At 43.7% G+C, this 12,749-nt stretch overlaps 1 protein-coding gene and 1 long non-coding RNA gene across 6 annotated transcripts in view; one reads left to right on the top strand and one right to left on the bottom strand.

Annotated features, from left to right (window-relative positions):
• The first annotated feature begins 8,044 nt into the window (after window positions 1-8,044).
• On the top strand, window positions 8,045-12,341 carry LOC116354951 (uncharacterized). The gene is made up of 2 exons (XR_004204128.1): window positions 8,045-9,772; window positions 10,781-12,341. It is a non-coding gene; the product is annotated as an uncharacterized LOC116354951 (long non-coding RNA).
• Window positions 8,094-12,749, bottom strand: part of LOC109910346 (scm-like with four MBT domains protein 2) — a 42,690-nt gene continuing 38,034 nt past the window's right edge. For 2 of the 5 annotated variants that reach the window (XM_031797083.1, XM_031797084.1), the window contains 10 exons: window positions 12,664-12,706; window positions 11,918-11,985; window positions 10,901-11,040; window positions 10,322-10,431; window positions 10,015-10,190; window positions 9,876-9,920; window positions 9,562-9,722; window positions 8,793-9,065; window positions 8,457-8,585; window positions 8,094-8,263 (listed from right to left, as the gene is read on the bottom strand). In XM_031797083.1, the coding sequence (XP_031652943.1) occupies window positions 8,123-8,263; window positions 8,457-8,585; window positions 8,793-9,065; window positions 9,562-9,722; window positions 9,876-9,920; window positions 10,015-10,190; window positions 10,322-10,431; window positions 10,901-11,040; window positions 11,918-11,985; window positions 12,664-12,706 (1,286 nt within the window). In that variant the 3' untranslated portion in view covers window positions 8,094-8,122. Of the gene's footprint in view, window positions 8,264-8,456; window positions 8,586-8,792; window positions 9,066-9,561; window positions 9,723-9,875; window positions 9,921-10,008; window positions 10,191-10,321; window positions 10,432-10,900; window positions 11,041-11,917; window positions 11,986-12,663; window positions 12,707-12,749 lie in introns of all 5 variants that reach the window. The other 3 variants (XM_031797086.1, XM_031797087.1, XM_031797085.1) reach the window with 2 other exon arrangements.

Here is a 12,749-nt window from a genome sequence, read left to right as displayed (position 1 = left end):
CATGGAAACCCATTTCATGAAGCTCTCAACTAACATTGCTTGTGCTGACGTTGCTTCCAGAGGCAGATTGGAACTTCGGTGGTGAGTGTTGCAACCAAGGACAGACGATTAGTAAGCGCCACGCGCTTCAGCACTCGGTGGTCCAGTTCTGTGTGCTTGTCTGGCCTACCACTTTGTGGCTGAGTCTAGATCCTAGACGTTTCCACTTCACAATAACAGCACGTACAATTGACAGGAGCATCTTTTGCAGGGCAGAAATTCTACGAACTGACTTGTTGGAAAGATGGCATCTATGACAGTGCCACGTTGAATGTCACTGAGCTCTTCAGTAACTTCCAATGTTTGTCTATGGAGATTGCATAACTGTTCTCGATCTTATACACCTGTCAACAACTGGACTGAAATATCTGAATCCACTAATTTAAAGGGGTATCCAGATACTTTGGTTTATATAGTGCATATACATAAAGGCAGGGTAAAGTGACTAGGCATCAGGATAGATAAGAGTTAAATAGAGAACAGAGTAGCAGCAGCAAATGATGTGTAAAACTGTGTGTGTGCGCGAGTGTGTAATGTGTATGTATGTACAGTTGAAGTCAGAAGTTTACATACACCTTAAACTAAGTTTAAATGTATTTGGCTATCACAATTCCTGACATTTAATCCTAGTAAAAATTCCCTGTCTTGGGTCAGTTAGGATCAACAATTTATTTTAAGGATGTGAAATGTCAGAATAATACTAGAGAGAATGATTTATTTCAGCGTTTATTTCTTTCATCACATTCCCAGTGGGTCAGAAGTTTACATACAATCAATTAGTTTTGGTAGCATTGCCTTTAAATTGTTTAACTTGGGTCAAACGTTTCACGTAGCCTTCCAAAAGCTTCCCACAATAAGTTGGGTGAATTTTGGCAGAGCTGGTGTAACTGAGTCGGGCCTCTTTGCTCGCACACACTTTTTCAGTTCTGCCCACAGATTTTCTATAGGATTGAGGTCAGGGCTTTGTGATGGCCACTCTAAAACCTTGACTTTGTTGTCCTTAAGCCATTTTGCCACAACTTTGGAAGTATGCTTAGGGTCATTGTCTGTTTGGAAGACCCATGTGTGACCAAACTTTAACTTCCTGACTGATGTCTTGTGATGTTGCTTCAATATATCCACATAATTCTCTTTCCTCATGATGCCATCTATTTTGTGAAGTGCACCAGTCCCTCTTGCAGCAAAGCACCCCCACAACATGATGCTTCCACCCCCGTGCTTCACGGTTGGGATGGTGTTCTTCGACTTGCAAGCCTCCCACTTTTCCTCCAAACATAACAATGGCTATTATGGCCAAACAGTTCTATTTTTGTTTCATCAGACCAGAGGACATTTCTCCAAAAAGTACGATATTTGTCCCTATATTCAGTTGGTGCAGTGGCTTCTTCCTTGCTAAGCGGCCTTTCAGGTGATGTCGATATAGGACTTGTTTTACTGTGGATATAGATACCTTTGTACCCGTTTCCTCCAGCATCTTCACAAGGTCCTTTGCTGTTGTTCTGGGATTGATTTGCACTTTTCGCACCAAAGTACATTCATCTCTAGGAGACAGAATGTGTCTCCTTCCAGAGCGGTATGAAGGCTGCGTGGTCCCTTGGTGTTTATACTTGCGTACTATTGTTTGTACAGATGAACGTGGTACCTTCAGGCATTTGGAAATTGCTCCCAAGGATGAACCAGACTTGTGGAGGTCTACCATTTTTTTCTGAGGTCTTGGCTGATTTCTTTTGATTTTCCCATGAAGTCAAGCAAAGAGGCACTGAGTTTGAAGGTAGGTCTTGAAATACATCAACAGGTACAGGTACTTAAATGATGTCAATTAGCCTATCAGAAGCATCTAAAGCAATGACATAACTTTCTGGAATGTTCCAAGCTGTTTAAAGGCACAGTCAACTTAGTCTATGTAAACTTCTGACCCACTGGAATTGTGATACTGTGAATTATAAGTGAAATAATATGTTTGTAAACAATTGTTGGAAGAATTAATTGTGTCATGCACAAAGTAGATGTCCTAACTGACTTGCCAAAACTATAGTTTGTTAACAAGACATTTGTGGAGTGGTTGAAAACCAAATTTTAATGACTTCAACCAAATTGTATGTAAACTTCCGACTTCAACTGTATGTATGTGTATTTGTATTGTGTCGGTCTGCACACGCGCGTGTGTGGTCGTTTATGTGAATGTGTTTGAGTTTTGTGTGCGAGTGTCAATGTGGTGTGTGTGAATATTAACCAAGACAATTACTGAAAACGGTATAGCCTAACCATTTTCTAACTTGATTGTTGTCTCTCTGTCCTTATCTTTCTCTCTGAACGACCAGACCAGTGCTGTCGTGACCCAGATATAGCCCTGCTGCAATGGGAGTGCTGTAGTGCGAGAGCACAGAGAGGTGGTTAACCACAAACACACATGGTTAACTCTTCTTTCTCTACGTGCTCTGTTTCCCAGGCCTGTACAGTCTATCATAGCGGAGTCCTGACACACAGTACTACTGCTCTATATGAATGGAGTTATGTAGGTCTTACCAGGATCCACTAACCTGGGATCATATCCAATCACAACCCTCCATCTTAAGTGACAGGCCTCTCAACACTCAGCCCCCAAAAATGAAGGAAATACAAGACACGGTAAGGATTGAAGCCTTATAGACGATATGACAAAATATTGTAGTCGTCTGCGGTTGCCAGCTCTTACTCTTAATATTGGACTATTGTGTTAACAAAATATGTACTATTACATTCAATGTTTGAATACATTAAAAACATCGACTGACTTCAGAAGATTGTCTTGTACATGAGATATTTATTTATTTATTAAACAGCTTTTAAATTTTTTTTAACCAGTTAAATGGTTGTTTACTCCTCTGCAATCAAAATGTATCCCGTTTGTTTTCAGATACAGCTGGGAAAAGGGAAAAAAATCATGCAAAACAGACGGTAGAAATTGTGTTGCCAAGCAACCATTTTAGGTAGCAGTTGATTAAAACACTTTTCAGACTGGCTCAATCGAAAGTGTCAGAGTTGGTGTATGTGCTATTAAATTAATTCAACTGTGCAGTAACAGAGAATTGGTGAAGCACGACTCGTCTTACTGCTGTGAAATACTCTCATCTGAATATGTACTGTCTGTATTCAATTCAATGTATATTACATTAAGAACATGTTACAGTCTTGGAAATACAACAGGCTATTAGTCAGTGCCTGCATGAAGAAACACAATGAAATCCAAATCAGTAATGGAATGGTTATGACTACCTACGTAGTTCATTCAGGCCTAGCCGCCTGTGAGTTTATACGTGGTTTTAAAAAACACTTTGATGAATTCTTCATCTCTATAAAAACTAGAAAACAAAACATCATTACAAAATCAGTAGAAATGTATTTTCTTATCAACACTTATCAAAAATATCTGCACCGGATTTTGCATAGATGGATACAACGTATTTGACTGTTTACATGATTGTGAACTTCTTAAAAAGTGAAAAGGGTAAAAAGCTCATTCAGGACTTTGGTCACATTGTAGATACTAGCAACAGACCGTCCGTTGATACGCAACTGACCGCCCGTTGATACGCAACTGACCGTCCGTTGATACGCAACTGACCGTCCGTTGATACGCAACTGACCGTCCGTTGATACGCAACTGCCCGTCCGTTGATACGCAACTGCCCGTCCGTTGATACGCAACTGGCCGTCCGTTGATACGCAACTGGCCGTCCGTCGATAAGCAACTGGCCGTCCGTCGATAAGCAACGGACCGTCCGTCGATAAGCAACTGACCGTCCGTCGATAAGCAACTGACCGTCCGTCGATAAGCAACTGACCGTCCGTCGATAAGCAACTGACCGTCCGTCGATAAGCAACTGACCGTCCGTTGATAAGCAACTGACCGTCCGTTGATAAGCAACTGACCGTCCGTTGATAAGCAACTGACCGTCCGTTGATAAGCAACTGACCGTCCGTTGATACGCAACTGACCGTCCGTTGATACGCAACTGCCCGTCCGTTGATACGCAACTGCCCGTCCGTTGATACGCAACTGCCCGTCCGTTGATACGCAACTGCCCGTCCGTTGATACGCAACTGCCCGTCCGTTGATACGCAACTGGCCGTCCGTTGATACGCAACTGGCCGTCCGTTGATAAGCAACTGGCCGTCCGTTGATAAGCAACGGACCGTCCGTTGATAAGCAACTGACCGTCCGTTGATAAGCAACTGACCGTCCGTTGATAAGCAACTGACCGTCCGTTGATAAGCAACTGACCGTCCGTCGATAAGCAACTGACCGTCCGTCGATAAGCAACTGACCGTCCGTCGATAAGCAACTGACCGTCCGTCGATAAGCAACTGACCGTCCGTCGATACGCAACTGACCGTCCGTCGATACGCAACTGACCGTCCGTCGATACGCAACTGACCGTCCGTCGATACGCAACTGACCGTCCGTCGATACGCAACTGGCCGTCCGTCGATACGCAACTGGCCGTCCGTCGATACGCAACTGGCCGTCCGTCGATAAGCAACTGGCCGTCCGTCGATACGCAACTGGCCGTCCGTCGATAAGCAACTGACCGTCCGTCGATAAGCAACTGACCGTCCGTTGATAAGCAACTGACCGTCCGTTGATAAGCAACTGACCGTCTGTTGATAAGCAACTGACCGTCTGTTGATAAGCAACTGACCGTCTGTTGATAAGCAACTGACCGTCTGTTGATAAGCAACTGCTTGCTAAGGTTACGGTTAGGGTACGGTTTAGAATAAGGGTTAGGTTACGGTTAGGGTAAGGTTTAGAATAAGGTTTAGAATAAGGGTTAGGGTTACGGTTAGGGTAAGGTTTAGAATAAGGTTTAGAATAAGGGTTAGGGTTACGGTTAGGGTAAGGTTTAGAATAAGGGTTAGGTTACAGTTAGGGTACGGTTTAGAATAAGGGTTAGGTCATGGTTAGGGTACGGTTTAGAATAAGGGTTAGGGTTAGGGTACGGTTTAGAATAAGGGTTAGGGTTAGGGTACGGTTTAGAATAAGGGTTAGGTTACAGTTAGGGTACGGTTTAGAATAAGGGTTAGGTCATGGTTAGGGTACGGTTTAGAATAAGGGTTAGGTTACGGTTAGGGTAAGGTTTAGAATAAGGTTTAGAATAAGGGTTAGGGTAAGGTTTAGAATAAGGGTTAGGGTTAGGGTACGGTTTAGAATAAGGGTTAGGTTACGGTTAGGGTAAGGTTTAGAATAAGGTTAGGTTACGGTATGGTTTAGAATAAGGGTTAGGTTACGGTTTAGAATATGGGTTAGGGTTAGGGTACGGTTTAGAATAAGGGTTAGGTTACGGTTAGGGTAAGGTTTAGAATAAGGTTTAGAATAAGGGTTAGGGTTACGGTTAGGGTAAGGTTTAGAATAAGGTTTAGAATAAGGGTTAGGGTTACGGTTAGGGTAAGGTTTAGAATAAGGGTTAGGTTACAGTTAGGGTACGGTTTAGAATAAGGGTTAGGTCATGTTTAGGGTACGGTTTAGAATAAGGGTTAGGGTTAGGGTACGGTTTAGAATAAGGGTTAGGTTACAGTTAGGGTACGGTTTAGAATAAGGGTTAGGTCATGGTTAGGGTACGGTTTAGAATAAGGGTTAGGTTACGGTTAGGGTAAGGTTTAGAATAAGGTTTAGAATAAGGGTTAGGGTAAGGTTTAGAATAAGGGTTAGGGTTAGGGTACGGTTTAGAATAAGGGTTAGGTTACGGTTAGGGTAAGGTTTAGAATAAGGTTAGGTTACGGTATGGTTTAGAATAAGGGTCAGGTTACGGTTTAGAATATGGGTTAGGGTACGGTTTAGAATAAGGGTTAGGTTACGGTTAGGGTACGGTTTAGAATAAGGGTTAGGTCATGGTTAGGGTACCGTTTAGAATAAGGGTTAGGTTACGGTATGGTTTAGAATAAGGGTTAGGTTAGGGTTAGGTTTAGAATAAGGGTTAGGGTTAGGTTTAGAATAAGGGTTGGGTTAGGGTAAGGTTTAGAATAAGGGTTAGGTTACGGTTAGGGTAAGGTTTAGAATAAGGTTTAGAATAAGGGTTAGGGTTACGGTTAGGGTAAGGTTTAGAATAAGGTTTAGAATAAGGGTTAGGGTAAGGTTTAGAATAAGGGTTAGGGTTAGGGTACGGTTTAGAATAAGGGTTAGGTTACGGTTAGGGTAAGGTTTAGAATAAGGTTTAGAATAAGGGTTAGGGTTAGGGTACGGTTTAGAATAAGGGTTAGGTTACGGTTAGGGTAAGGTTTAGAATAAGGTTAGGTTACGGTATGGTTTAGAATAAGGGTTAGGTTACGGTTTAGAATATGGGTTAGGGTTAGGGTACGGTTTAGAATAAGGGTTAGGTTACGGTTAGGGTACGGTTTAGAATAAGGGTTAGGTCATGGTTAGGGTACCGTTTAGAATAAGGGTTAGGTTACGGTATGGTTTAGAATAAGGGTTAGGTTAGGGTTAGGTTTAGAATAAGGGTTAGGGTTAGGTTTAGAATAAGGGTTGGGTTAGGGTAAGGTTTAGAATAAGGGTTAGGTTACGGTTAGGGTAAGGTTTAGAATAAGGTTAGGTTACGGTTAGGGTAAGGTTTAGAAAAAGGGTTAGGTTACGGTTAGGGTACGGTTTAGAATAAGGGTTAGGTTATGGTTAGGGTACAGTTTAGAATAAGGGTTAGGTTACGGTAAGGTTTAGAATAAGGGTTAGGTTACGGTTAGGGTAAGGTTTAGAATAAGGGTTAGGTTATGGTTAGGGTACGGTTTAGAATAAGGGTTAGGTTATGGTTAGGGTACGGTTTAGAAGAATAAGGGTTAGGTTATGGTTAGGGTACGGTTTAGAAGAATAAGGGTTAGGTTAGGGTAAGGTTTAGAATAAGGGTTAGGTTACGGTTAGGGTAAGGTTTAGAATAAGGGTTAGGTTACGGTTAGGGTAAGGTTTAGAATAAGGGTTAGGTTACGGTTAGGGTAAGGTTTAGAATAAGGGTTAGGTTACGGTTAGGGTAAGGTTTAGAATAAGGGTTAGGTTACGGTTAGGGTACGGTTTAGAATAAGGGTTAGGTTATGGTTAGGGTACGGTTTAGAATAAGGGTTAGGTTACGGTAAGGTTTAGAATAAGGGTTAGTAGTTAGTTGATATGTTACTGATAGCCCGTAGAGCTCGATAGCCCGTAGCCCGTAGAGCCCGTAGAGCATTACAAACTTAATGAGAAAATGCAACGGACCTAATATTTCCCTATGCACACAAGAAAAAAACGGATGATTTAATAACAGGACTAAATTACTATTGACTGGAATAACTCATGAACTTCCTTAAATACATATTTGAACCCAAAGACTTGGACATTTCAATAGCCTATCAACTCTCTCTAAATATATTTTTCTTACATCCAAATTAGATTTGACATCTATTCAATAAGGAATACAATAAATATTGCAAATATATTGTAGGTTACTAACCGATTTTAGTTAATGAAATATATTAAGCTAATTTACTTAAATATAACAAAGCGGGAAAACATTGAACAAATAATGAATAACATTTGTTAATAAGTTAAACGCTGCCAGGGCCATTAGTCTCAAACAGCATGTTAAAAAAAAATCCTCGATTTCAAAATGTTCCAAGAAAATAATCCTCAATTTCGATCAGTTTCTTCACAGATCTGTATTCCATATGGATTGACTCATATGTATCGTACTCAACCATTCACAGTTGACTGATCCTTCCACACAATACTATGGAAATCTGAACCTTCCAATCCATCTCTGCCTGTTGTCGCAGATGACGTCCTGAGCTCTGTACGTGGGTAGCTCCTCTTCTACTTCCTCTGAAGTCACTTCCTTCTCTATGTGACATCAGTAATCCACGGAAAACTGGCTGGGTAATCCATGTCCAGAATTGAGGAATTCCTAAGCGACAGCATTACCAGTTTTCCCACTTTCCTCCCAGCCTTCCATACCAGGTAATCTCAAACTTGGCATTAAGCGAAATCATCTCTCCTCCTCTTCCTCAGATGAAGGTGTACTGGGCGGGGTGTCTCCAGACAGCCTGTGCTCTACAGGGTAAAAGGTGCCAGGTGAGATGCCCAGGATCAGTTGGCGTACTGGGCATAGAAGGCCACCTTGACCCTCTCTATCTGGTGACACAGCTTGATGGCCGGACCCAGCTTCAGCTCCATACACTCCTGGACTGTGGGCAGGGTCAGCAACAACAACGCCTGGCCATCTATGTCCTGCAGAGACAATAAGGACAGAGAGACAGAGAATATGGACAGAGAGACAGAGACAGAGAATCAGGACAGAGAGACAGAGGAAAGGATGACAATGTCAATGATAATGTGAAGAGAGAGTCTGTACATCAAACAAGAAAGTGTGTTGAATTGGGGACGTGTGTGTCTGCATGTATTTCAGAGTGTGTGTGTGTACCTGCTCCTGGAAGATGTTGGCGAGAGCAGCACAGTCGGTGGAGGTGATGAAGGTGACCACATCTTCTACGGACCACTCCAGAGGGTTCCTCTCCAACACCAGCCGGCACTCCGCCTCACTACACTCCACCTGGAGGGCCACAGGACACATGGCCACAAAGATTCATCTCCATACAGGACCTTTATCGACTGGATATGACAGCCGGACGCCATTTACTGACCATATCTGGGCCACCCGGCCACCAGGGAGCCAAAGAACCTGTCAAATACTTAATCACATCTGCATTAATGTGGGTCTGTGTATGTGTGTGTCTCTGCGTGTAGCATTTGCTCTCACCTGCATCTCCTGTCTCTTGGGTGGGTGGTACTTGTTCCCCTGGTTATATGACAGGGACCGAGTGCTCCGCCTCCTGCTTTCAGGACCCTCACGGCTGCCCGAAGCTATGCCGGTATGGGTGGCCCTGCGTAGCGCCACGGTGCGCCGCGGCCGGCTGTTAGCCACCTCCACAGAGGATGTGTCTATGTGGTCCTCGTGTGGCTCAGAGCTGGTGCCTTCTTCACTGCCCGACTGCAACATAAGATCATCTTCATCCTCGTCTTCATCACTGTCCTGTAGGGAGTTATAGGGTCCATCTTAGTGCAGTGACAATCAAGTCCATTATATAATAGAGAAAGACACACAAAGAGAGAGAGAAAGAGACGAGACAAGAGACACACGAAGAGAGAGAGAGAAAGAGACACGAAGAGAGAGAGAAAGAGAGACACACGGAGACACAGAGAGAGACAGAGACAGAGAAAAAGAGACAGAGAGAAAGCAAGAGAGACACAGACAGAAAGAGAGACAGAGAGAAAGAGACACAGAGAAAGCGAGAGAGACACACAGACAGAAAGAGAGACAGAGAGAAAGAGAGACGGAGAGAAAGAGAGAGACACACAAAGGGAGAGAGAAAGAGACACGAAAAGAGAAAGAGACACCCACAGAGAGAGCGAGAAAGAAAGAAAACGAAAAAGAGAGGGGGAGGGGAACACAGCCTTCACTCTTACACACAAGAGAAAGAGACACGGAGAGAGCGACAGACAGACATAGATGGAGAGCTCTGTCAGACCTGTGGTGACCCTGCAGGAGTGTAGTCCACTGCAGACGAGCGCCGTTTCTTCTGGACAAAGATGGCCTTCCTCTTCTTCCTGCGTCGTGTGGGTTTGGCCTCCAGACTCTCCTCTCCTCCAAACGGCTTAGACAGCTTCTTCTTCTTACCGTAGTAATACGCTGGGGACACAACACTCAACACAGTTCATATGGGCTCAATTCTGATGCAGGTTAGCTATTCATGTAAAAGGAGGTTTAATCAAACAAATGGCTGTGTGTATTTTCGTGTGTGTGTGTGTGTGTGTGTTTTTTGTGACAGACACACAAACTCACACTTGTAGAAAATTACTGTATTTGTTCGCGCACGCACACACCAACCTACAAACATATATGAAGTTGATCTTAGTTCCCATCAACAGAAACCCACACATGAACACACAAGTAGAGTAACCACACACACACATACGCTCACTATATTTGGTCTTGGTCTGCATGGAGCAGCTTTCAGGACACTGGCCCGTGACTTGGACGGGGCTGAAGAGGTTGGGACAGCACTGCAGCTTCACACACACTTTACGACAGAAGTCTGGGATCTGCTCTGCCAGACGCACGATCCGGATGGACGATCGATACGTCTTCCCTTTGTATCTAAGGAGTGGAGAGAAACCGTGTCAGCTCAGGCCAACGGAATTGCTCATACCGGACCTTACACTCAGGATGTTCACCAGGAGCCTAATGGTCGCTCCAATCCTGGTCGAGCTCCTCCAGGTGGGACTCACTTGGCTTTGAGGGTCTCCTCGTGGCAGTCCCAGTGCTGCTCTTCCACATCCTGTAGTTCCCTCAGGACACGCCCAGGCTTGTAGGCCGCATTGATTAGCATGCTGAGCACCTACACGGGGACACACAGGAGAACACACTTTCTTCAAGACATGGTCATTTTTTTCTGCCTAGTTGTGAAGTGAACGTGACACAAAAACTAGAGAACTACTAAAACCAGTAGAACACAAACACACTCAAGTCAACACACATTCACATACTCACACTAGGGGTTATCTAGGGAAATTAAAGGCTGTTTTTGCTGAGTTACTGTGTGTGTGTGCGTGTGTGTGTGTGCGTGTGTGTAAACAAAAATTACTGACAATTCAAATTAAACTGAATCTGAGAGACTGCAGGTGGTTAACAAGACATTTCCTTCTCTCTCACCCCCCCCCCCCCCCCCCCTCCGGTCCTTTAATTAGGCATATGCCGCTCTACCTCCTCCAGAGTCTGTTGCTAGTTTTCTGATCCCATAGGACTCTGGTCAACAGTAGTGGGAATAGATTTGGATGCAACCAGTATGTTGATGTTCCTCTACCTACCTCTTTGAGGACCAGAGTGCATTTCCCCGGCCCTACAGCCTGTGGCAGCTCAGCGATGCGCCCCTTGTTCAGGTAAGGGCCAGAGAAACAGTGGTGGTTCACGTAGATCCTGGAACAACAGTATCTCCCATTGGCTGAGCCTGGGGAGGAGAGAGAGAAGCATCATGGGACATCAGACAATCATCCAATGACAGACAGGTATAAGAATGTCAGGCAGCCTATCAAGTTCAAACTCTTGATAGACTATATAGAAGTCCAATTAGTTTAGACAGGCAGCCCAATTGTGATATTTTTTCTTACTAATTTGCCTTTTGACAGATCAGATCAGCCCTGAAAAAGATCAGACAAATGAGTGGAAAAAACATCAGAATTGGGCTGCCTGTGTAAAAGCAGCCCAACACTTACATTATGTATGACTTGTTCTAAAACTCCACTGGCTTGTTAACGAGGCTTGTATTCGAGGTGTGCTGTACATAATGTAGTGTGATGCCACGCCTCAGTTTACACTTTGTTACTCATACAACTGGAGCTCCGGTTGAATAGTAATTAGACAAATTATAAATATGCATGAGCAAGTTACTTTTTTTTACAGAACTTAGAAGGGCATGAGTCTCTCATGGACACAATACTGATGTACCCCCCCCCCCCGCACACACACACACAAACACTAAATAAACAGAACATTGGCTGTGTAAAATGTTGAGGAGTGCTAACAGAAGTGTAATATTGATTAATATGTAGAAGCTTGTTCGAACTTAACATTTTCTGAGACAAGCTGTGAGGTACCAACCGTGATTGTGAAGAGCAACTGTTAGACAGACGAATGTTGTTTGTTCATAAATATGAATCTGCTTTGAAACAGGTGTGGCGCACACACACACACACACACTCTCTCTCTCTCTCTCTCTCTCTCTCTCTACAGGGCTTTTCCATGCTAATCATGATCATCATTAACTCTCATTTTCATTAATAGCTGTAAATAAATCATCTCATATTTTAATTATGAATCTTGTTTACCTGTGTCCATGGCAACGGGCTCGCAGAGGTCGAGAGGGATTGTCTCCACGGGTTGCGGCGGAGCCAACCTACAGACGGAATATCAATCAACCCATGAGCCAATCAATCAATCGAGTGAACAGCAAAGTCGTCCAATCAAAGACACAGCTATTTAAGACCCTGTCAGATTTAGCTGAGTGTGATATATGTCCTTCCCCTAACACAACTGAACAACAATGTAAAACAATGAGGGCTATTGATGAATGAGTCCCTTGGGTGAGAGATATGGTAAAAGAGGTTAGACGAGAGAGGTTGACAAAGTGTTACTGAAAGCCTCATATGTCGTCTCTGAACGACCACTACCCTGATCCTTCAGACCTGCGTTTCCCAGCCGCGACTGAAACATGTCATGTGTCAATAATAAATCTGTCCTCTGAAAATAAAATGGCAATTTCCAAGTTAACAGCTAGCTACTGTTCCGGGGGGGGGGGGGGGGGGGGGGTTGAGAGAGAGGGGCCTCAAGGCTTTTAAGGGTATGCACTTAAGTGTGTTCTCCATCTAGGAGGTTGTATTGTAAAGTATAGGCCATACATTTCTGTGGCTGCTGACATGGCTTGGCAATGCATTGATTTGTTTTTTGAGTGGAATAGCAATCTGTGTGATGGAACTGTTAAAGTGCTGGATGGGGCTTTTAAAAAAGGGAATGGAACAGTGAGGGTTTAAAATTGGAGTGGTTCTCTGTAGTTTTGGAGCATCAGCGAACTTACTGCTTCTCTGGCTGGACGACGGCTATCTTCTTCTGCTGCTGGCCTGCAATCAACACAAAATAATAGGGTTTTCATTGTGTGTGTGT

This window comes from Oncorhynchus kisutch, linkage group LG19, assembly GCF_002021735.2.
Source record: "Oncorhynchus kisutch isolate 150728-3 linkage group LG19, Okis_V2, whole genome shotgun sequence".
Taxonomy (NCBI): Eukaryota; Metazoa; Chordata; class Actinopteri; order Salmoniformes; family Salmonidae; genus Oncorhynchus; species Oncorhynchus kisutch.
Note: the sequence above shows the minus strand (reverse complement) of the source record. Positions and strands in the feature narration are given on the sequence as shown.